This window comes from Arachis ipaensis, chromosome B07, assembly GCF_000816755.2.
Source record: "Arachis ipaensis cultivar K30076 chromosome B07, Araip1.1, whole genome shotgun sequence".
Taxonomy (NCBI): domain Eukaryota; kingdom Viridiplantae; phylum Streptophyta; class Magnoliopsida; order Fabales; family Fabaceae; genus Arachis; species Arachis ipaensis.
The window spans coordinates 88,030,770-88,055,810 of record NC_029791.2 but is presented as its reverse complement, the minus strand read 5'-3'; the positions used below and the strand labels follow the sequence as shown (position 1 = coordinate 88,055,810).

At 35.0% G+C, this 25,041-nt stretch overlaps 1 protein-coding gene across 10 annotated transcripts in view; it reads right to left on the bottom strand.

The window, feature by feature from the left end:
- Window positions 2,177-25,041, bottom strand: part of LOC107609496 (uncharacterized protein SYNPCC7002_A1590) — a 28,688-nt gene continuing 5,823 nt past the window's right edge. For 3 of the 10 annotated variants that reach the window (XM_016311484.2, XM_021105996.1, XM_021105995.1), the window contains 4 exons: window positions 21,296-21,316; window positions 21,125-21,207; window positions 20,897-21,013; window positions 2,177-2,662 (listed from right to left, as the gene is read on the bottom strand). In XM_016311484.2, the coding sequence (XP_016166970.1) occupies window positions 2,591-2,662; window positions 20,897-21,013; window positions 21,125-21,207; window positions 21,296-21,316 (293 nt within the window). In that variant the 3' untranslated portion in view covers window positions 2,177-2,590. Of the gene's footprint in view, window positions 2,692-6,802; window positions 7,025-12,657; window positions 12,918-18,851; window positions 19,941-20,896; window positions 21,014-21,124; window positions 21,208-21,295; window positions 21,317-21,424; window positions 23,152-25,041 lie in introns of those variants that run through there. The other 7 variants (XM_016311486.2, XM_016311487.2, XR_002350106.1 and 4 more) reach the window with 6 other exon arrangements.

Sequence of the window (25,041 nt, the reverse complement as noted above, 5' to 3'; positions counted from 1 at the left end):
AGTTTTGGTTGTCACAAGTCCAACCCAATAAAAGTAACCGAGAGTATTAGTCCCGGGTCGTCTTCTCAAGGAATTGCAGTGAGGTATACGTATTATTGGTTACGGTATCCAATGGGTGGGTCGGTAAAAGTGCAAGAAATTAAATGGCTAGATAATAAAGCAAACAATTAAAGAAAGCAATTAATAAAGACAGACATTCATGGCAAGGATTGAGAATATAGGCTTTCTATCCTAGTCACTAATCATAACAATAATTAACAAGAGCTTATCCTATTTCATCATCTCCAACATTGGAAGAAGGTACAATAGAAAGTCAAATAAGACTAGTTAATCTCAATCCAAAAGTCCTAGTCAACTTACTAATTGAATTAGCAAAACACTAGCGTCAATGGAAACAATATTAACTAACAACTCTAGATCACCAACATAAGTTGGGTATTAATGACTCAATATTGCCTAATTTCTCTTTCCAAGCCAAGAATGCTCAAAAATCTATTCTAACATCCAACCAAGCATTTTATCAAACACTTGGAAGGCATAAAAGGAAAGCATAATAAATTGCAAGAAATATAAATTCTACAACTACCAATTGTAAGAAAATAACAATGACAACTCAAATCAACAATAAAAGAACATCAAACATCAAAATGCATTAAATGAAAGCCAAATCCAACAATAGATCATACACATAAAAAGAGGCATAAAGAGAAAAATTAACAAGAAGAAACTAGGGAATTAAACTACTAGAACATGAAAATGTAAAAGAAACAAGATGAAAACAAAAATTTAAACCTAGATCTAAGATGAAAATTAACCTAAGAACCCTAATTCTAGAGAGAAGAGGGAGATTCTCTCTCTAGAAAACTAACCTACATGCTTCCTAACCTAATCTAATTGCTATCCCCTTTGTCCATTCTTCAATTCTGCATGAAATAACCTCAGAAATGAGTTGGATTTGGGCCTGAAAAGGTCAGAAATCACCCCCAGCGAATTCACTTTAAGTGAGTCACATGCCGCTCGTCACGCGTGCGCGTGGACGACGCGTGCGCGTGGCTTTGCAAATGTCCTTCTCACGCGTACGCGTGGGTGACGCGTGCGCGTGGCCTTCAATTCTCCAAATGCTCATTTCTTCATTAATTCTCCACTTTGCATGCTTTTCTCTTCACTTCTTCCATCCAATACTTGCCTTATGAATCTGAAATCACTCAACAAACATATCAAGGCATCGAATGGAATTAAGGTGAATTAAAATTGGCAAATTTAAGGCCTAGAAAGCATGTTTTCACTCTTAAGCACAAATTCAGGGAGAATTACAAAACCATGCTATTTCATTGAATAAATGTGAGATAAATTAATAAAATCCCCCAAATTAAGCACAAGATAAACTACAAAATTGAGGTTTATCAAAATGACAACCTATAGAGACGACAGACCATAGAGGAGATAGGTCACTTAACATTTTTGTGTAAAAAATGGGAATGGAATGAAAAAGAAAATACTCAAATGACTTAGATATGTGCAGATTGTATTAGAAAAATCTAACTCGCAATTAGATAAAATCTTCAATCTAAATCGTCACTTTACAATCTCTACAAAATTTTCTATGTTTGATATTTGGAAATATCTATTAGATACAAATTTATAGAAAATTGAGTTTGCCTTAAAACTAAGTTTAAATATCTATTGGAAATATCTATTGAATAACTATAGTTTGAGATATTTATAGAATACTAATAGTATGTTAGACTAATTGATTACACTAATTTTCTATTATAAATTTGTAACGAATTTATCTACCTAATTAAATTTAAATTTGATTTTGAACTGAATTCAGACAATATAATTTTCTCATCTTTTCATATAGTCAAAGATTATTTAGATCCAATAAATATAAAATTATGACTATATCAATACTAAAATTAGTGTTGCCATATTTTCAAATTTTAAATTAGATATGTTAATTTTTTAAGTACATTATCTTAGTTTTTTTGAGTTTAAATTTTAAATTAATATAAATTTAACTAATTAATTATCAAATAATAAATATGATCCAAAACAACTGAGATATTACAGGATATGTACTAGTAAAGTAAAGAGGCAATATAATGTTCAATATTTAACTGAAATCTCATTAGTAAACTCATTTTCTATTATCTTGACAGGAGAAGAAAAAAAAAAAAAGAAACAAAAGAATCATTTTTTATTACCCAAAAAAATGTCTGCAAGTCATAAAAGAAGAAAATAGCAGCATTTTGTGAGAGACTTATGATAGAACACATTCCCCAACCCTTAAACAAGCTCTGCTGCATTTTCTTCCCCCAACCTGCTACTTACTATAGTATAACGCATGCACAAAAGTTACATTGCCATAACGCTTGCAATTACCACTATGTTGTAGTGACTGACTGAGTAGCTCTAATTTTGCTGATTTCCACACTCCTACTATTACGTCGAAAAGGTATCATAAAAATATAGTGAAATAACAAACCAACTTGCATGCATATGCTACAATCGGATTTTGTTTAAACTATAACCAGTTAACCACTAGAATTTACTTCCAGCACCAGCTGCAATCGCTATTGACGAGATTTCATATTTCACCAGTACCAAGTGGCTCCCTTGAGGTATCGCCAGAAGCCCACGCATGATAATCCTTCACTAACTGCTCACAGGAATTTGACAAAAAATAATCTAAAATAAGAAAAATGAATAAGATGTGTCATAAAAATTATTGGGGTAATAAGAAAGAAATTATACGCAAACATACTTCAATATTGAACCATAAACTCTAAGCAGAATCTGTGAACACTTTTGTTTTCTTTTTAACCCGGAAATGCACCTCAAATATGTCTCCGCAACTCAATCTACACAACTATTTGGTGATGACAGGTAATGCTGCCATTCAGGCGAGTAACAGCAACTTTGAACAATTTGTACAAAAATTGGCTAAGTTGGATGTTAACAAATAGGATGAAGTGGAATATTCAAAGGAATAATTCTTCAAAGGAGATGGCAGCGAGCAAAAGTATGATGACGGGGTAGAGCTCACCATGAAATCTCTTCAGGTTTCACTCAAAAGGCTTAACGGCAGAATGGAAACGTCACACTTCGGAATGGTCCCATCACTAGAGCACGAGCAAAGAAGTTCAAGGAGAGCTTTGAAAACTTGACAACACTCATACATGAGGAATTAAGCAAGTTTTAACCAAGAGAGAAAAGACAAAGTCCATTTGGCTAAGTCAGGACAGCAAGAGGCCCAATAATACTTTTCAAATTCAGTGAAAGGCATAAATTATTATTAATTTTCAAAATTATTAGACCTATATTTTAATTTGCTTTGTTATTAAGGTTTATTAGAAGATTTGATTTACTTAATAATATTTTTAAGAATTTTAAATTTAAATCAAATCTGATCTATTCTAATAAGATCAAATTTGATTTAAATTATCTTATCTTATTTTTTAGCTAATTTGTTAGGAATCTATTTAAACACTTTTTGTGACACAATTTACACTTTTTGATGAATAAAATTTTCAATTGCTTTATGCACGTTTTTATATTGTGTGATTAAGTGCTTGTTTGGGCGCCATTAAATCGATAAAAAAATATCTTTTCCAATGAAAAAAGATCCTTTTTTTTTATTTTTTACCGTATTTGGCAAATTTCTAATAATAAAACTAAAAGCACTAGAAAAAAATCATTTTTTTGAAAAGTTAAAATTTACATCTTTTTTTAAGAGATCTTTTTCCTTAAAAAAAAGATGTTTTTTAAAAAATAAATGAATAAAAAAGTACTTTTATCTTATTTTACCCAAACATAATTGATAGATAAAAAGATCTTTTTACATGAAATATCCAAATATAAAATCACTTTTACCAAAAATGGCGTCTAAACAAACCCTAAGTGAAGTGAGTGATTTGCTACGCTTGTTGCATGAAGAAGATTGAAAAATTCAACCTAAGGTGACTCTGCGTGGTAGTTTCTTCAACTTCAGCCTTCTGATCTAGGTTGTCAAGGACAAGTTCTTTGAAGGTCTAATAGGGAATCTCTTCCAGTGACCTGAATTGCTAAGAACATGTATCTTAGAGGTCTAGTAGGAAAATCTATCCTCCTCTTTAATTCTTCAGATTTTTTCATTAAGGTTTTCATCTGCCAATTTTGTTTCATCCTACTGCTTCCACTACTTTTCTACACCCTTTCGTTCCCGTGCTGTCCTTTCTTATTCTTCTTCCTTCTCCCTTCCAATCCTTCCCTTAGGACTTTAATGCTTTGTCTTTATTAAACTCCTTAAATTTATCATCTGGTATCAGTTACAGGTCATAGGTAAATTCTTATTTATCTACACGTTCTAAGGTTCTTGTTTAGTCTCTATTTTTCTCTTCAATTTTTGTAGATTTACTTTAGAGAAAAAAAACCAAAATTATTATTTAAATTTTGTTTCTGCAATTACTATAGTCTACAAAAAAAAACGTCGCCCAAAAAAAGTTGAAAAAAAAGATCAATTATACAGTTTTCAATCTTTTTTTTCAAGATTCTACAAAAAAAATCATAAATTTTTCACATTTGCCTTTAGCTTTTCCAGAATTACTTTGGGTTTAAATTAAAATTCAAATTTTCTAATTTGAATCACCTTAGTGTCACTCATTGTTTTCTTTCCTTTGTCACATACTTTAGTTGTCTTCGTGTCAAATTGAAAGTATCTATCATTCAGATTATCTTAGTTTGGTGCCTCAATTTCTTATTTTCTTAAGTGCAACTTGTTAATACAATTCAAGAAAGGAAAAAGACAAGAGCGGTAAGATCAAATGAGGATAAAAGCCAGAAATTGAGTGTAAACACGAGTGTTCTAATCCAAATGATACACGTGAGAAGAGTTCTGTGAGGTTTTTTTCTTTCATAGGTTCTTCAATGGCAACAAAACCAACCCAATATGTGATGGATGAAGAGGAAGAGATTCAAGATTCAAAACTTACTTTCCGATTCAACGCAATCACTGCCATACTCGAAAGGGTTCAACATCTTGATGACATGGATTCAAGAATTAATTCTTCATCCCCTACTCGAAGAGCGCAATCCCAAAAATCTATTCATAATTATTTTGAGGAGTCTGAGAAGGAGGCTTCGTCCAGATTTCAGCGTCATTGACAACGGAAAGATGTTGATAGTAACATCAATGCTATCAAAATGCGCATCCTAGAATTTAAAGGCAGAAGTGACCTTGAGGCTTACCTGGAGTGAGAACGGAAGGTGGAGCTCATATTTCAGTGTCATAACTACTCTGAGGTGAAAAAGGTGAGACTCGCAGCTGTAGAATTCTCAGATTATGCCCTTGTCTAGTGGAGGAGCAAGAAAAAAAATAGAAGACGGATTGAAAAACCACAAATTCAATCTTGAAAAAAGATGAAGAAGGTTATGCGACAGCGGTTCGTACCTTTTTACTCCTATAGGGAGATACATCATCGGCTCCAATGGTTATACCAAGGATCTAAGTCCGTAGATAAATATCATAAAGAGATGGAAATGCTGCTAATCAAGGCAAATATCGAGGAGGAATCCATAGCTACTATGGCACGTTTCTTAAATAGGTTAAACTAAGACATTGCAAATACCGTTGAACGTCACCCATTTGTGCAAATGAAAGACTTGGTGAATCTAGCTATAAAGGTGGAAAAACAACAAAGAGCGAAGGAGCTGCGAAATTCTTCCAACCCTACTTCAAGGTGGGATTCTAGATGTGCTAATTTCGGGGAGAAAAATGGCTCCAAAACTACTGAATCAAAGGAGAAGCCTACAGACCAACACAAGATGAACTCACCTAATTCTACATCTAAACCTCCCTCACAGCAAATTGAAATTACTTGCTTTAAGTGCTTCAGAATAGGTCATTATGCTTCTGAGTGTCCAAATAAAAGGACAATGATCATCATAGTAAATGATTTTTTCTCCAAAACTGTTAACTCAGATAAGTGAGGACAGACCATATTTGGCGGATGCTACAAATGATGATGTCGTTGAGTATGCTGTTAGCGGCAAGGCCCTTGTACCTAGGAAAATCTTAAATGTCGAAGCCAAGGACGATTGTCTAAAATAGCGTGAGAACATCTTTCACACGAAAATTATGTTAGGAAGCAAGGTTGAACTCATGATAATTGATGTTGGAAGTTATACAAACGTTGCTGGCTCTACCATGGTTGAAAAATTGAGATTGAAATGCACCAAATACCTTAACCCTTACAAACTGGAGTTGCTAAGTGATGTTGGCAAACTGAAGATTGTGAAGCAAGCCCATATACAGTTCTCTATTGGGAGATATAGTGATGAAGTACTATGTAATGTGGTACTCGTATAAGCTTGTCATCTACTCCTAGAGTGTCCATAGCAGTTTGATAGGAGGGTGTTTCATGATTGTTTCACAAATCGATATTCCTTTACATACGTTGGGAAGAATATTACTCTTGCACATTTATCTCTTAAAAAAGTGTACTTGGAGCAATTGAGCATGCACGAATCCACGAAAGTTTTTACGACGAGAGAATTGAAAAACAAGAGTGTAAAAAGAAGGTTCTGAGAGAATAAAAAACTGAGAAAAAGAGTCAAGGTCTGAGTGAAAGAGAGTGGTAAGAGAGAAAAGTCCATGGATTTAAAAGAGAGTAAGAATGAAAACAAGATGTGTTTTTATGCAAAAGAGAGGGATCTGAAGAGTGCTAGTTTAGGGAAAAAAGCATTGGTGTTAGTGAGATCTAGAGAGTCACTATTGAAAAATTTTGAGATGTCTTTTCAGAGGATATGCCACCAGGTTTACCTCCTTTACGAGACATTGAACATCAAGTTGACTTTGTCCCTAGCACAAGCATTCCAAACCAACCATCTTACCAGACCAATCCTGAGAAGACAAAAAAGCTGTAACAAGTCGAGGACCTCTTGGCTAAGGGTTTTGTGAGAAAAAGCATGAGCCCTTGTGCTATTCCAGTACTTTTAGTGCCCAAGAAGGATGGCTCATAGAGAATGCGTGTTGACTGCAAAGCTGTAAACAAAATTACGGTAAAGTATCGTCATCCTATTCCTAGAGTTGATATGCTTGATGAATTGCATGGTTTTGTTATTTTTATTAAAATAGATTTAAGGAGTGATTATCATCAAATAAGAATGAAACCTGGTGATAAATGAAAAATAACTTTTAAAACTAAATATGAATTGTATGAGTGGTTAGTTATGCCATTGGATTGACTAATACACCTTACATTCTTGAGATTAATGGATCACGTTTTGAGATCATTTTTAAGAAAATTTGTAGTTGTTTATTTTGATGATATCCTTATTTACAGTAAATGTCTTGAATGATCATATTTTGAATGTTCAGTCTATTTTAGAGGTATTTAGAATGAGAAAATTGTATGCTAATCTCCAGAAGTGCTCATTTTGTTTGAGTATAGTAGTGTTCCTGGATTTCGTGATAAGTTTTGAGGGGATTAAGGTAGATGACAAGAAGGTGAAGACTATTAAAGAATGGCCCACACCTCAAAGTGTCTTTGACATTAGAAGTTTTCATGGCCTTGTTTGTTAAAACAATTTTCACTATTGCTACACCTTTAACTGAAATCATCAAGAAACATGTAAACTTTAAATGGGATCGAGAACAAGAACTTGCTTTTAACACTTTGAAAGATTTGTTGTGTTCTGCTCTCATTCTCATTTTTCCCGATTTGTCTAAGACTTTTGAAATCGAATGTGACGCTTCTAAGATTGATAATAGGTGCTGTTTTGATACAAGGAAAAGCGAGCAATCGCCTATTTCAGTGAGAAATTGAATGGAGCTCGCCTCAACTACTCAACTTAAGATAAGGAGTTATACACCTTGGTGAGAGCTTTAGAATTATAGCAATTTTACTTGCTACCTAAGGAATTTTGGGTGCACAATGACCATGAATCCCTAAAACACTTGAAAGGCCAAGGAAAGCTAAACAAACGCCATGCTAAATGGATAGAATTTTTTTAATACTTTCCATATGTAATTGCCTATTAGCAAGATGAAAAGAATGTGGTTGTTGATGCATTATCTAGGAGGTATTTCTTAATCGCTACTATTACTTCTAAGTTGTTAGATTTTGAGTGTATGAAGGAATTATATGCAATTGATTTTGATTTTGCCTCTATATGTGCTGCATGTGAGCATGATGGTTTCCTTTTTTGAGGTAATAGGATTTGTGTACGTACTTGTTCGATTAGGGAGTTACTTGTTCTAGAATCATATAGTGGGGGTTTAATGCATCATTTTGATGTGTATAAGACTTTGGATGTTTTATCTGAGCATTTTTATTGGCCAAACATGTGTAGAGATGTTAAAAAATTTTGTTCTAAATGTGTTGCATGTAAACAAGCTAAATCTAAGTCATTACCACATGCTTTGTATACTTTTTTATCCGTTCCTATGCATCCATAGGTTGAAATTATATGGACTTTGGTCTTGGTTTTCCTAGAACTAGGAGAGGTCGAGATAGTATTTATGTTGTTGTAGAATGGTTTAGTAAAATGGCTCATTTTATTGCATGTCATAAAATTGATTATGCAACAAACATTGCTGATCTGTTCTTTAGAGAGATTGTGTGTTTACATGATATTCCCCCAAACTATTGTTTTTGATCGTGATGTAAAATTCTGAAGTCACTTTCGAAAAGAGTTGCGAGGTAAGTTGGAAACAAAATTATTATACTCCACTACTTGTCATCCTCAGATTAATGGTCAAACTGAAGTAGTAAATAGGACATTGGGTACGTTATTGTGTGTTGTTGTCGGTAAAAATTTGAAAACCTGGAAGACTGTTAACCTTTTATTGAGTTTACTTTTAATGGGACAATTCATTCTTCCACTGATTTTTTGCCCTTTGAACTTGTCTATGGTTTTGATCCTCTAACTGTTTTGGATTTAATGCCTTTATTTTTGAGTAATCTTGTTAGTTTAGATGGAGCAAGCAAGGCTAGAAAGGTTAAAGCAATACATGCAATAACTCGTGACCTGATTGAGAGGAAGAACAAAGCCACGACTTAAAGGGTAAATACGGGTAAAAAACATATAGTCTTCGAACCAGGAGATTGGAGTTGGGTTTATTTAAGAAAAGAGAGATTTTCTACTCAAAGGAAGTCTAAACTTGATGCAAGAGGAGATAACTCATCCCAAGTGCTTGAGAAGATCAATGATAAGACCTACAAAATTGATCTACCAGGTGAATATAATGTCTCCACTACTTTCAATGTTTCTTATCTCTCTTCTTTTGATATGGAGACAAATTATAGAACGAATCTTTTTAGGAAAAGAGAGAATAATACATGTTCGGGAAGACAATTGGAGCATTTTAAGACAAAATGATAGAATGAAAATTTCACACTTTCGAAGAGCCCCATCATTAGAGCACGTGCAAAGAAGCTCAAGGAGAGCTTTGGAAACTTGATAGCACTCATACATGAGGAATTGCAACAAATTCTAATCAAAGGAGAAAGGATAAAGTCTATTGGGCTAAATTAGGACAACAAAAAATTCAACAATACTAATTCAATGAAAGGCATAAATTATTATTAATTTTTGAAATTATTTAGTCTATATTTTAGTTTGCTTTGATGTTAGGGTTTATTAGAAAATTTGATTTGCTTAATAATATTTTTAAAAATTTTAAATTTAAATCAAATCTGATCTAATCCAATAAGAACAAATCTAATTTAAATTCTTATCTTTTAGCTAGTTTGTTAGGAGTCTATTTAAAAACTTTTTGTGAGACAATTTACGTAATTTTTAATGAATAAATTTTTTAGTTATTTTATGCACATTTTTATTGTGTGATTAAATGAGGTGAGTGATTTGTTTCGCTTGTTGCAGGAAGAAGATTGAAGAATCCAACCTAAGGTGATTCTGCGTGGTGGTTTCTTCAACTTCATCCCTCTAATATAGGTTGCCAAGGACAAATTCTTTGAAAGACTAGTAGAGAATCTCTTCCAGTGACCTAAGTTACTAAGAACAAGTAAGTATTTTAGAGGTCTAATAGAAAAATCTATTCTCTTCTTTAATAATTCAGTTTTTTTATTAAGGTTTTCATCTGCCCTTTTTGTTTCATCCTACTGCTTCCACTATTTCTCTATACCCTTTCATTTTTGTGGTGTCCTTTCTTATTCTTCTTCCTCCCTTTTTCCCCTCCCCCAATCCTTCTGTTGGAACTTTAATGCTTTGTCTTTATTAAATCCCTTAAATTTATCAAAAGGGCTCATTTTAGATATTCAAGAAGTCGATATTCAACACACCTTTTGGCTTGAGTTGGGGATGTTGATTTAATCTCGATAAAGGATTCGATTGAGAGCTTGGAGGACATTGGGGCCAACTTCCATAAGATGAGCATTGTTTGGGGAGAAAAAGGAATTCTTAGAAAAATTATAAAAGACCCTACACTTTACACGTCTAAAATTTCTTGGACGACCACACTCAAGACCTTATGGAATAATGGAGAGGGGTACATGGTTACCTCAGCTAAGCCTTACTTGGAGAATGGATAGCTAGAGAAAGGCAACAACTCATTTGAAGAATTCAACCTCCTAAAAGCCACCAAGGAGGGAGCAAGACCATGCGATAAATCTCAAGGAAAGAGCATCCATGCCTCCTGTTAGGTCCTATCGGTACCCGTTTTCTCAAAAGAATGAGATCATTGAGCAAATGTTAGGTGCAGGAATTATTCGGGACAACACCAGTCCCTGTTCAAGCCCTGTCATATTAGTCAGGTAAAAGGAGGGTGGCGTTTTTGGGTAGATTACCGAGCTATAAACAAAATAACAATTCTTGAAAATTTTCCTATACCAATCACAGCAGACTTGTTAGATGAAATTAGGGGGGCTTTTCGGAGCTGGACCTAAAGTCGGGGTACCATCAGACTTGTATGAGGAAAAATGGACATTGAGAAGACAGCATTTGTATTCATGAAGGGCATTATGAGCTCTTAGTTATGCTTTTTGGGTTAGAAAATGCACCATCAACTTTTAAAGCACCAATGAATAAGGTGCCGAAGCCCTTGTGGAAATTCACCTTTGTATTCTGCAATATCATCTTAACACAACTACTCAAAGAATAAGTTCCGGTGGAATGTGGAGGCCCAATCGGCATTTGATAGTTTCAAAAGAGCTTTAACAACACTTTTGATTCTTCTTGACCCTTGTTTTGAGAAATCTGGCAAAGAGAGTAAGGGGTTGTACTAATTCAGGAGGGCAAGCAGTACTTGAGCCACATACTCTCAGATCCCAACAAAAACCAGTGCACGAAAGAGAACTTATGGCAATAGTGTTGGTTGTCCAAAAGTGGAGGCATTACTTGCTGGGCAGAAAGTTTACTTTGCACATGGATCAAAAGAGGCTCAATTTTTTTTGTGATCAAAAGCTAATGAGGGAGAAAGAGTATAAGTGGGTGGTAGGCTATGATGTTGAGAGAAAACACAAGGCAGGAACTGAGAATTGGGTGGCTGACGCACTCTAATGCAAATTGAATTTTTCCGCAATTTCTGCAATATATTTCATGTCTGTCTAGGCCTTGAAACTAGGGTTAAGCAAGACGAAAAGCTGGGAAAAATTCAATAAGCACTATTGACAAGAGAAACTGCTTCTCAAGTCTTCGATGTGACAAAGAGATGGTTGTATTATAAGAATGGCATAGTGGTACCGAAGGATTCACCAGAGATAACTCTTATTTTACAAGAATTTCATGATAGAGCTTTAGGGGATCATTCAGAATTATTTAGAAATCATAACAAGGTGTTCGCTTTGCTTTGGTGGAAAGGGATAAAGCGTAGTATCCATAACTACATTCAACGGGGTGATGTTTGCAACCGGAATAAGTACGAGAGACTCTTTCGCCTGCAGGGTTGTTACATCCGCTATCAACACCCTCTCGGGTGCGGGCAGATGCGTTCATTAGGGCTGTGTTTGGTTTTAAGAACATGACAAAACAAGACAATGATTACAAGACACAAAGGACAGAAACACAACAATTAGTGTTTTTGTATTTTGTTTGGTGATGAACTAAATATAAGATAAAACAAATCATAAAAAGTCTAATTTATCTTCATTTTTTTCTTTACATAAAATTTAGAATAAAAATTAAAATAATAAAAAATATAATTATGAAAATTTGATGGTGATAATAAAAGAAAAAATAAGTCGTGTCTCCATTCAGTGTCTCTGTCCTACCAATAAAAAAGACACAAAATATACTAATTCAATGTTTTATGACATAATGTCTCTGTTCATGTCTCATCTGCCAAACACGATTGTGTCTCTATATCCATGTCTTAATGTCCTGTGCTTATAAACAAACGCAGCCTAAGAGATTGTGAAAGGCTTGTGGTATGGACACCATTATAGTGATGGTGGATAAGTTCACCAAGTACAGGCATTTTATTGGTTTCTCTCATCCCTTCTCTACTCCAGACGTAGCAACACTATTTGTTAAAGGAGATACAAAAATTGCAATGCTTTTCCCACTATCATTGTCACTAATCGGGAATAGTTGTTTTTGTGTACATTCTGGTCTGAGGTGTTCAAAGAAGCTAGCACTAAGCTCAAATTTATCTGAGCTTACCACCCTCAATCAGACAGTCAAAAGGAAGTAATTAATAGATGCTTGGAAACATACCTTTGATGTTTGTTGGTACTATACCAAAGCAGTGGCCAAAATGGTTGAGTTGGGCAGAGCTCCGGTTCAACATTACTTGCAAACCCGCAGCCAACACTGCATCTTTCAAACTCCTCTATGGAAGAAATCCTCCCACACTCCTCAATGGGGACAGACTTCCCTCAGCATTAGTAGAGGTAAATCGGTTGGTGAATGAATCGGGTGCTATGTTACACAAGCTTAAGTGGCAATTGCAAAAGGCCCAAAATTGCATGAAATCGCTGGCCAACAAGAAAAGGAGGGAAGTCAATTTGAGGAAGGAAACATGGTTTACTTGAAGTTGCAGCCATATAGGCTAAAATCCTTTGCCAATAAGGTTAATCAGAAATTAAACCCAAGGTATTATGGTCCATATGAAGTGCTTGAGAAGATTCGGACAGTTGTATTTAGGCTCAAACTTCCTCCAAATTCAACTGTGCATCCTGTATTCCATGTATCTTTACTCAAGAAATGCATGGCAGAAAATGTAACAAGCAAACCATTGCCACTCGAATTGACAATAGATTTGGAATTGAAACTGCAACCATCTGAGGTCTTGGCAGTGCATTAGAACTCTCAGGGACAGTTTGAAGACTTGACATGCTGATTAGGTGGCCTACATGGCAAATTTTGAGAGCTCAAAGAGTTAGAGAAAATCATCATGTTCAACTTTCCAGACTTCTACCTTGAGGACAAGGTGGTAGTTCAGGAAGGGGTATTGGTTAGGGACAAAGGTCCTAATGGAGTTAAAGTTCACAAAAGGAACAGGTCCTTAGGTATTTCGAGCAGAGTTAGAAATATGACTAAAGCAAAGATAGCTGAGGGGGTCTCTAACTAATTGTTGAGTTAAGCACTAGGTGTGTGAGGAATGTAAGGATTGCATGTGAGGGCGTAAAACCGTTAGAGCAGAAAGGGGATACTTGTATGGACGTAAGAGAGTAGAGGGTTAGGCTGAATATTGGTTAGGTATTTTCCACTCTTATTGCTTTTCTTTCAAAAGTTCTCTTCCAAATTCCTCTTCACTGATTCTTTAATATTAGTGTAATAGGTACTGAAAAATGCAATTCCTTGTATTTCTTCTTTGTGGTTGCTACCATGGAGCTTGAATACAACTTTTGGGAAGTATTTAACGCTATTAAATGAACATATATGTGTTTGCTGTAACGGGCTAGGATTGTGTTACCGTTGTGCTATGCTTTATGCTTCAATATAAAGAAAGACTAGATGACTAGCAATGATAAGTTTAATCATTCCTTTTTCTTAAGACTTTAACATGGCAAAACAAAATCATTAGAATTAGCCCATCTAGTGTTCCAAGGGTACCACATCCTTTTTGTTCACTGACAAGGCAGTATTTATCTGTCAATTCTTCTGTCTGGGCAAGTCTTCTGCCCATTGATGCACTGACCAGTGCCTAGCAACAGACCGACGCCCACCATTGTTTCCGTGTTTCATTGTTTGGGACAACATAAGCCACGCAAATAAAACTTAATCCCAAAGTTATCACGCTTTGCTATGATAAGTGACTTCACGATAATTTAAATTACTTTTTCGAGAGTTACGACAAGTATATATTTCTAAAATAAAAAAGTTGACTAGATCAAATCAAAATCAGATTTCTAATTTCTTTCATAAATCTTTTATGTAAATAGAATTAGTTATAAATCTTTTTCTTTTAGTTTAGCTTAATTTTTTAGAAATTTTATGATTAGAAATTTTTTCTTTATTTTAGACTAGTATTTTTTCCTTCTTTTCTATTTTCTAATTATTTCTATTTCTGTAATTCTTCTATAAAGAGGATGTTTCCTGTACATTTGACAGAATATTATATTCAAACACTTCAACTTGGTATTAGAGCAGGATCTCTGTACTGTGTCTCTGATTTATAGCTATGGCTGACTATTCCTCAGTCATTAATCCTGAACAGAAGGAGAACACCACTCCTACTCCATCAGATTTAAAATATGAGCAACGGGTACTAGTTAGTGGCGACTCCCATTCAGTTCAGATCACCACATTTCGACTCAATGGGTCAAACTACCTGAGGTGGTCTCAATCAGTTCAAATGTGTATACATGGAAGAGGGAATATTAGATATCTCACTGACCCACTATATAATGTGTGGGATACCGAAAATTCCATAGTGATAACATGGCTGGTGAACTCAATGGAGGAGGATATCAGTAGTAACTACATTTACTATACCACTGCCAAAGGATAGTGTCAAGGAGATATATTCCTATGTCCCTTAACTGCACCTCAAACTTGAATGCACCATGGATTGTCGATTCAGGTGCATCTGATCATATAACCAGTCTCTCCCCTTTATTTAAAACTTATTCTCCTTACTTTGAAAATGAGAAAATTTGAATTGCTGATGGTAGTTTTTCATTTATTGCTGGAAAAGGTACAATTAAATTGTCCAAAAATATTGACCTAAGAAGTGTCCTACATGTACCAAAGCTTTCTTGTAATCTTCTCTCTATTAGTAAAATCTGCAAGGATTCCAATTGCGTTGTGACATTCTTCGACACTCATGGTATTTTTCAAGATCGGACCTCGGGGAAGATGATTGGCAGCACTAATAATGGATGGGCTTTATCATTTTGAGGATATTTCGAAGGATAAAGTAGTTCAAGGATTTAGTGGTATAAGTTTTATGCCTATAAAGGACCAAAGAATGCTCTGGCACAATAGACTAAGACACCCTAATTTTTCATATCTCAAGCATTTGTTTCCAAGTTTGTTTAAGAATATCGATTCTTTCTTACTTAAATGTAAAAGTTGTATTCGTTCAAAGAGTCATAGAGTTCCTTATTACTCTCAACCTTATCATGCATTCAAACATTTCCACTTGATTCATAGTAATGTATGGGATCCATCGAAAATAACAACTCAATTTGAAAAAAAATGGTTTGTAACTTTTATCAATGACTACACACGACTATGTTGGATCTATCTCATGCATGAAAAATTCGAGATTTTTCTAAAATTTTTCAGTATTTTTCAACAATGGTAGAAACACAATGACACAAAAATTTCAATATTAAGTGATAATGGCACTGAATATTTTAATAAAAATCTTGGTGAATTTCTTCAAAAGAAAGGTATTCAACATGAATCTACAAGCTCCAATACACCCCAACAAAACAGCATTGCTGAAAGAAAGAATAAACATCTTCTTGAAGTAGCACGTGCCATTATGTTTGAGGGTAATGTTCCAAAGTATTTATGGGGAGATGCTCTCCTAACAGCAACCTATCTCATAAATCAAATGCCCACACATGTATTAAATTACTGCACACCATTGGATACTTACAAAAAAAAATTTTCAGTATGTAAGTTGCATTCTGACTCACCTTTAAAAGTATTTGGTTGCACTGTGTTTTTGCACACACCTTCATATCGAAGTAAACTTGATCCAAAGACAGAAAAATGCATTTTTATTGGCTATTCCCCAAGTCAAAAAAGTTATAAATGTTTCAATCCACACACCAAGAAATTTCATGTAAGCATGGATGTAACTTTTTTGGAACATAACCTTTTTTCATAAAAATTCTCTTCAGGGAGAGAGTCTAAGTGAAGAAAATTTTTTGCATGAACCTTTACCCACTCCTATCTTACATATTGAGGATACAACTTTTACTAATCAAGTAAATTCTGAAACAATTGCAAAACAAGATTTGGAAACCAATTCTGAAATTGTGCCAGAATTAGTTCGAATCCAAACAGGAAAAGAAATACCACAATCACAAAGGAGCTTCGGTGTTATGTTCGGAAATATCCCAAGAAGATTAGAGACCAGCCCATCATCTCTATACCAACCCAATCTGAAAACTCGAAAGACAGCCCAACTGTAGTACTTCAGGAACTTTCAGGTAAATCTGAAATTGTCACTTCTAATAATAACTTGCCAATAGCCCTTAGGAAAGAAACCAGAACTTGCACCAAAAAGATACTCAAAACCAACATCAACCATCCTATTTTCAATTACGTCTCGTACCAAAATCTTTCTAAAAAATATCAAACTTTTACTTTTAAAATTACAAATCTGTTTGAGCCTAGAAACATAGAAGAAGCACTAGATGATCCCAATTGGAAATTAGCAATGATGGAAGAGTGGCATGCACTTAAAAAGAATGAAACTTGGGAGATTGTAGATCTGCCACAGAATACAAAATTGGTTGGCTGCAGGTGGGTTTTCACCATCAAGTGCAACGCTGATGGAAGCATAGAGAGGTATAAGGCTAAGTTAGTAGCTACGGGATTTACACAAACCTATGAAGTAGACTATCGAGAGACTTTTGCTCCAGTTACTAAACTCAGCTCTGTGTGGATTCTCTTATCTCTTGCTGCGAATTACAATTGGCTGTAAAAAATGCTTTCCTGAATGGGGAGGTAGAGGAAGAGGTGTTCATGAAACTTCCACCTGGATTTGAGGCTAAACTAGGGAGGAATAAAGTGTACAAATTAAAAAAATCTCTCTATGGATTGAAACAATCCCCAAGAGCTTGGTTTGAACGATTTGAAATGATGGTGAAGGGACTTGGTTATATTCAAAACCAAGCTGACCATATACTTTTCTATAAACATTCAGCAGCTAATAAAACTGTCATCCTAATTGTATATGTAGATGACGTTATTCTGACAGGTGATAATTTTTTGGAGCTAAAAAATTTGAAGAAGCTTGCCAAAGCATTTGAAATCAAAAAACTTGGCCCATTAAAATACCTTATTGGAATTGAATTTGCAAGGTATAAGAAAGGCATTTTTATGAACCAAGGAAATTACATCCTAGATCTTTTAAAAGAGACGGATTTACTTGGTTGTAAAGCTACTGAAACACTTAGAGTCTATCCTAAAATTGAAGCCAGCTGAACCAGAAAATGTAATGGACAAAAGGAGATATCAGCGGTTGGCAGGGAGGCTAATCTATTTATCCTATACACACCCGCATATAGTCTTTGGTGTGAGCATGGTAAGCCAGTTTATGCATTCACCTGGTCAAGAACACATGGATATTGTCTTTTGAATCCAAGGTACTTGAAAGGGTCACCTGAAAAAGGGTTACTCTACAAAAAACATGGACATCTTCAAGTAGAAGCCTATACAGATACGGATTGGGTTGGGAATGTCATGGATAGAAGGTCAACATCTGAGTATTGTACTTTTGTTGGCAGAATCCTGGTTAGTTGGAGGAGTAAAAAACAGAGCGTTATGGCACGAAGTAGTACAGAAGCTGAGTTTAGAGCAGTGGCTCATGAAATATGTGAAGCATTATGGGTAGAAAAAATCCTACAAGAACTAAGTTCCCATTTCTCCACCAATGAGGTTGTATTGTGACAACAAATCTGCAATTTCTATTTCTTATAATCCAATGCTACATGATGGCACTAAACATGTTGAAGTTGACAAGCATTTTATCAGGAAAAAAATTGAGAGAGGACAGATTTACATCTCGAATGTTCCGACCACGAAACAATTAGCAGATGTTCTAATTAAAGGATTACCCAAGAAAACTTTTGATAGCGTAATAAGCAAGCTGTCAATGAATGATATCTTCAATCCAGCTTTAGGGGGAGCGTTGACTAGATCAAATCAAAATCAGATTCCTAATTCCTTTCATGAATATTTTATGTTCTTTTTTTTTTTTTTTGGTTTAGCTTAATTTTAGGAATTTTATGATTAGAAATCTTTTCTTTATTTTAAACTAATATTTTTTCCTTCTTTCCTATTTTCTAATTATTTCTATTTCTGTAATTTCTCTATAAAAAAAAATGATTTCATGTACATTTGATAGAATATTATATTCAAACACTTCAACTAAAAAACATGCAACCTATTCCAGATCCATTTCAGTTCTTAAAAAATCACTACATAAATGAAATTGTTTTCTAGAAAACTGAGCTCATAAACCATTAGTGCTCTATATCATATTAGTTTAGAATACAACACAAAATGATATTGTCAAATTCGTTTTCAACTTGCCCACAAGTACATAATTACAAGTATACAAGCAACGCATTAAAAGCACCGCCTCCATGAACTCTTTTTTCCCCCAACCTTTATTGCATTTTAAAGCTCTTCCTAAACCTAAGTTGGTATTTTCAAAGAAGTCAAAACACAATCTTTCTTTTAAGAATTTTGACAGAAGGTCATTACAAATCAGCTTTTCAAATACAAAGAATCTTTCAAATCTCACATATTCATAGTTTAACAAGCATAAGCTAATAAAAAAATAATTCAATAAAGACAACATATTGCTCTATGATGCAATGAAATGCTACTTGTCACCTAAGATTAAAATCTAAGAAAAAGTGCCAACATTGTTCATAAAGAAAATAAGGAATTCAGATTCAGAATAGTAATGTTTAACACAGCACAAACCAAAATAACAATTATCACATATTTTCAGATTCATTAGAGCAACACAAGTACTTAGATAAATAACTCAGAATCTTGTGCAACTCAATTAGCCCCCACGACCGCTACAATCCCATAACAAAGGGAGCTAGTACTTTAGAATTATCTGTTGAATTCTTTTTCAACTTTTATACCATAGATGAGTTATTTCCATGAATGTGAATTCCTTAGGATGACACAATATCATCTTTAGAGCAGCATATGAACCAGAATATCATAGTTAATTAAACCACATTCTTGTGATGACACAAAATATCATCTATAGAGCATACACAGCCAGAAAATCATAACTAATTCAACCACATACTACAACTATGGGACTCTAACAAAGTGAATTATGCAAGAAAATTTAAACCAGAAGTATCATTCAACCTCAATGTACCACTCTAGGAAAGACATATTTCATGCACATGTCAGCAGTAATATTAGAACAGTAATCACAGGAAAGCAAAAGGAAGATTCGAATGATAGAGTTGAAGACGCAATAATTGGACAGGAAAAATCCCACCCTTGCCATTTAGCTATGTGAGGAAAAAAGTGAGGCAGAGAAGAATGACGGAGACTGAGCCAGCTAATGTAACCACCTTGCCATCTGGCAATGCGAGTGTGGAGGGGATCTGAAATTCCTTTAGGAGACATTGCAGGAGCAGAGAGGTCAGACCTTGAGAATTAGACTCGGAACCTTAGGAATGAGGATGGTTCTTGAAATCCTATCACCACTTTTTCCTTCCATTTCTATTTTCATACAGCTTTCAATCCATCAATTGGATAATGGTGAAACCTCTCTGGTACACTCCATTTTCTCCATTTTTCTGTTACTTTTGCATTGCTTTATTTCTTACCTATGATACCAGTTGTTACAGAATGAGAGCTAGGGTCTAAAGTTTATGCCCCCAAAACTTCAATCCTGGCTTTTTTTTTACTCTCACTTTTCTTTTGTCATTATTCTTTTGTCCATAGGGGCAGGACTGGGTATTTAAAAGGACCAAAAGAATATTATCATTGCTTTTATATTTTTTGCCCAAAACAGGCACCAACCATTAATAAGTACAAAGTAACACTATTTCGGAAAATTTAGGTTGCATGCACAAGCAGAAATGGCCAAAATTAAAGCCTAAAGGCCTCATACTTTTTTCTTGAGATCATGTTTGAAATCATCTCTTAAAAGCTTCATGAGAAGCATGGCTCTTTTGTCAAAGTTCCAAACAAAACAGCATGGCACCGATGCGTCCTAAAATCCCACTCATCCTTTTGATGTGTTTCGAGATATGATCTCAAACTATCCTAGCATTTTTTCTTTTTCATCAGCAACTTCTGAAACACTCAGTTAGATGATTTATGTGGCTTTTAATGTGTTTCGATGATATTTTCATTAAGAACAAAAGCATAATTTGAAGCAATGTGCTAAAATACAACGGATAATAAAGTCACCTTCATATTCATTTGGGACATTATACATAATAAAACTTGATTCACCTTGTATTGAAGTGATATTATAATATCAAATCCAAATAATTAAAATTTGGAAATTCCTACTTATGCTTTTTAATAAATACTTTCTATGCCCAGAAAATAAAGGGGTACTTATAGGCACACTCAACCTCTCTTAATAAGGTCTTGCAGCCCCCTTCTCTCTCCGTCAAATTATAAACCCTCTTAATAAGGGGTTAGATGCAAGAAAATTCATTATTAACCCCCACGTGGCCGACATGCCAAGCAGGGGGCCTCTCTTTTCATTTAAATTCTTAAAGTCTCAATATTTTCTTTAGGAGAAAATAAAATTAAGATTAAAACAAACCTGTGACATAAACCGGGGAAGCATAATCCTAAGTATTTGTTCAAGGACCTGAGTTCCAGCAGACTCAATCGCTTGCTTTGGTATTACTCGGAAGGCGAAAGGAATTTCAATGCTTACCTGGGTTCCACAAAAAAAAAATCTGAACAAAATTTTAACTAATATATGTGGGGGAGACGTGGGAAGCGGGGAATAGAAAAATGCAAGTTAGTGGTAGAAAATCACTAGTACCTCAATTAAAGTATCTGATGTGAGTTTATGCACCAATGACATGTCAGAATCACTGTCACATGATATCCGGTTCACCATTAAAGCTGCATTACCATCTTAAAGTATTGAAAAGGCATTCCAGAAAGTAGCATAAACCGAATAGTATGACTTTGTGCAGATTTTTTTTTTAACCTTTCCTCATTAAGGGCACAACTGCACAAGAGTTTATAATCATAGTGTTTGCATATTACAATGGAGACAGCTAGTAAACTTCATCAAAAAGCAGTAATAAGCAGAACAAGGATCAGCTTTTATGGTAAGTATTTGAAAGTCATTCTATGTTTTAGTTTGCAAACAGACGGACAACAGTACCTACAAGCCAAAAGCTTCACAAGAGAGAGAACCCATTCTACCTTGCTATGTTATTGTGGAGAAAAATAGGAGAAAAAACTCATTGCTTTCATTTCATCCAAAACAAGGTATATATAGAGATATCTATCATAAATGCTAAAGTTCTAACTACCAACTGCATGTTGACTTTCAACACTCCTTCTCAAGCTTGAGGATATAGAATTATAGACCATAATACCAAGTTTGTTATATAAGTAACTTACTCTGAGGCCTCTTAAAGCCATAGTTAAAATATCTACCAATTGGTCATTTGAACTAACAAAACTTGTGGTGATATCTCCAAATAGAATCATTTGTCTCTAGTAAAATAGTAGTCAACCTTGATGTGTTTAGTCCTCTCAGAAAAGGCTGGATTATAGGCAATACACAGACCTGAACATACAAGACTGATAGACTCTTCTTCTAAATTGGAATTCTTCAAGAAGTTGCTTCAGCCACATAAGTTCACATAAAGTTAATGCAATAGCACGATATTTTACCTCAGCACTAGATCATCCAACCGCATCTTGTGTAAGGAGGAGAATTTAGAATAGGGAAAAAATTATTCATTCAGAGGGAAATTAAGAAGAATCAAGAGGGAGAGAGATAATTCTATTGATAGAATTCTAAAGAAAGAAAGATACAAATTACTCAATTCATGGTTACCTCATTCTATTACTACTATTCTATTTATAGTAAATTCAACTCCTAATTAAAAAATTTTAATTAGAATATAGACCCATTTTTACTAACATTACATTCCCCTTAATGTCAAGGTTGTAGAAAAAATTAAATCCTAATTAAAATATAAATTCTTATTACAAATAATAAAAATAATAGTTACTTTTAAAATAATATTTTCTATTTTATTTCTATTCTACTACTAAAAAAACAAAATTACTACCAAAATCCCATTGTTTAAAATAAATTCTGAGTCCACTTAAAATAAGTTGGTATACCAAAATCTTCTAAGACCTGCACATTAGAGATTGAGCCCAAAATGAATATGGTTAGGCCCAAGATTCCAAAGCAGAACCCTAATGTGGCTTCACCCTCAACTTCCTTCCAGAACATTCTCTTATCACAAGCCACTCCCTCGCCGCCCAACCACACCACCGCTGGAGCATGGCTACGGTTACTGGCGCCACCAGTACTTCTTCCCTCCAGTCACCACCTTGCACTTCTTCCTTGCTCGCGACCCACCGCTGAACGAACCAACAACCTAGTGTCGCCGCCGCATCACGATCCCAGGGAAACGATGCCTCCATGAGTGGTGGTGGCCTAGCCACCATCGAAAGTCCGTGACTGAACCTGAACCCACGAAATCGGAGATCTCAGCCTTTCCCTGTCGCTGCTCCATGAAGGTAAATGGAAGCCGTTTGGTCTTCGTTGCTCCGCTTTCCTTCTTGCCGGTGCCATTCTCGGTGCCGCTATTGGTCGTGCTTCGCCCACCGCCACTACTCTTAGTGGTTCTGCCGCCGTCGATATCACTGTCTTCCTCGACCAGTTTTGTTCCCCTCCAGGTACGACCGCCGGCATCCAGAGATTGCATTCCGGCATACAGCTAAGTTGGTTCCTGAATCAAAAACTCCAATTGCAGATTTGGAATTCTAGTTGATTCCTTCTCTAAATCTGCACCTTCAGAATCTGAATTGTGGCTGAAATGGAAGGCTCTGAGTGTTGTATTAGAATGCTCTTCTGTTGTAGTAATTTGAATGTTTTTCAATTCGGTTGTTCTTGTTACCGGAAGAATATTTTTCTGATGCATTTGAAGAATATTCGTGCAATCAAAGACATATATGATGGGACCACAACTAGTGTGAACACTCAACGTGGTGTGACAGAGGAATTTCCTATTGGTATAAGATTACACTAGAGATCATCCTTAAATCCACACCTTTTCACATTAGTCTTGGAAGCACTCACAGAGCACATCCAAGAACCTGTGTCATGGTGCATGCTTTTTGCCGATGATATCGTTCTTATGGGAGAGTCAAGGGAAGACCTAAATAAGAAGTTAGACTTATGGAAAGAAGCTCTAGATGTGTATAGTCTGCGCATAAGCCGTAGCAAAACGGAATATATAGAATGTAAGTTCGATCTGAAAAGGTAAAACCCTAATATAGAGGTAAAAATTGGAAAAAACATTCTACGAAAAGTTAAAAGTTTAAGTATCTTAGGTGCATCATACAGGATAATGGAGAGATTGAACATAATGTAAATCATAGGATCCAAGCAGGTTGGTCAAAATGGTGAAATGCATCTAGTTTTATATGTAACAAAAAAGTGCCTTTAAAATTTAAAGGTAAATTCTATCGCACTGCTATAAGACCGACTATGCTTTATGGTACGGAGTGTTGGACGACCAAAGGGGAGCACTAACATAAACTGAGTGTGGTAGAGATGAAGATGTTGAGATAGATGAGTGGTCATACGCGATTGGATAAAATAAGAAACGAAAATATAAGGGAGAGAGTTGGAGTAGCACCCATTGTGGAAAAGATGGTAGAATCGCGTCTCAGGTGGTTTGGACATGTGAGAAGAAGACCGATAGAACACTCAGTCAGGAAGGTGGATGAAATAGAAGATGGACAAGGGGTAAAAAGCAAAAGAAGACCTAAGAAGACCATCCATGATGTGGTCAAACAAAAATCTACATGTAAACGATCTCTTTGTAGACATGATATATGACAGAGCTCAATAGCGTCGTTTGATTCATGTAGCTGACCCCACCTAGTGAGACAAGGCTTTGTTGTTGTTGTGAATTTGAAATTCTGGATCTGGAATTGTTAATGCATCCTGTAATTTTGTTGATGAATTGTTGTAGATCTAAATCTGTTGTTGGGACGTTAGGTAGGGTTTGGAACAGAGACAAACACAAAGAGACTGAGACTAAGGCAGAGACTGAGAGACTGAGATTGAGAGATAGAGACTGAAATAAGTCTCAGTATTGTGTTTGGTGTAAAGTGGGAGACAAAGACTGAAAGAAGAATGAAGCTCTAATTTAATTTGCACAAAGGATAAAGTTGGAATTAATTAATTGAAATGGGAGTATTTTAGGTATAAAATGTTATTAAAGTTTCAGTCTCCGTCTTCAAATATTTCAGTTCCGTGTGTCCCCACTTTTTGGAATTACTGAAATACTAAAATTTCTTGAAATTTTAGTACCAGTCTCTGAGCCAAACAAACATGATACTGAATTTTAGTCCCTCAGTTTCCGTTCCAGTACCTCAAAATAAATGCTACCTTATTGTTGGCTTTTACACTTCTGAAAATGGATATTTCCATCATTATTCATAAAATTTTGCTAAATAAAATGTATCCCAAAGAGTTTGAGGATCATCAAAGATAATATCTCTATGGATATAATTTTCCAATCCATTGAGAAAATTCTTCAATTTTTCAGCATTATTCAAACCCAAACGTTAAGCATAAGATAAAAAAGCTATAAAATACTCAACTACACAACTACACTTCCAATTTGTTCCATTAGAGGTGAGATCACCAACCTACCATGAGAATGGAAAATGTTAGTCCATGAAAGCACC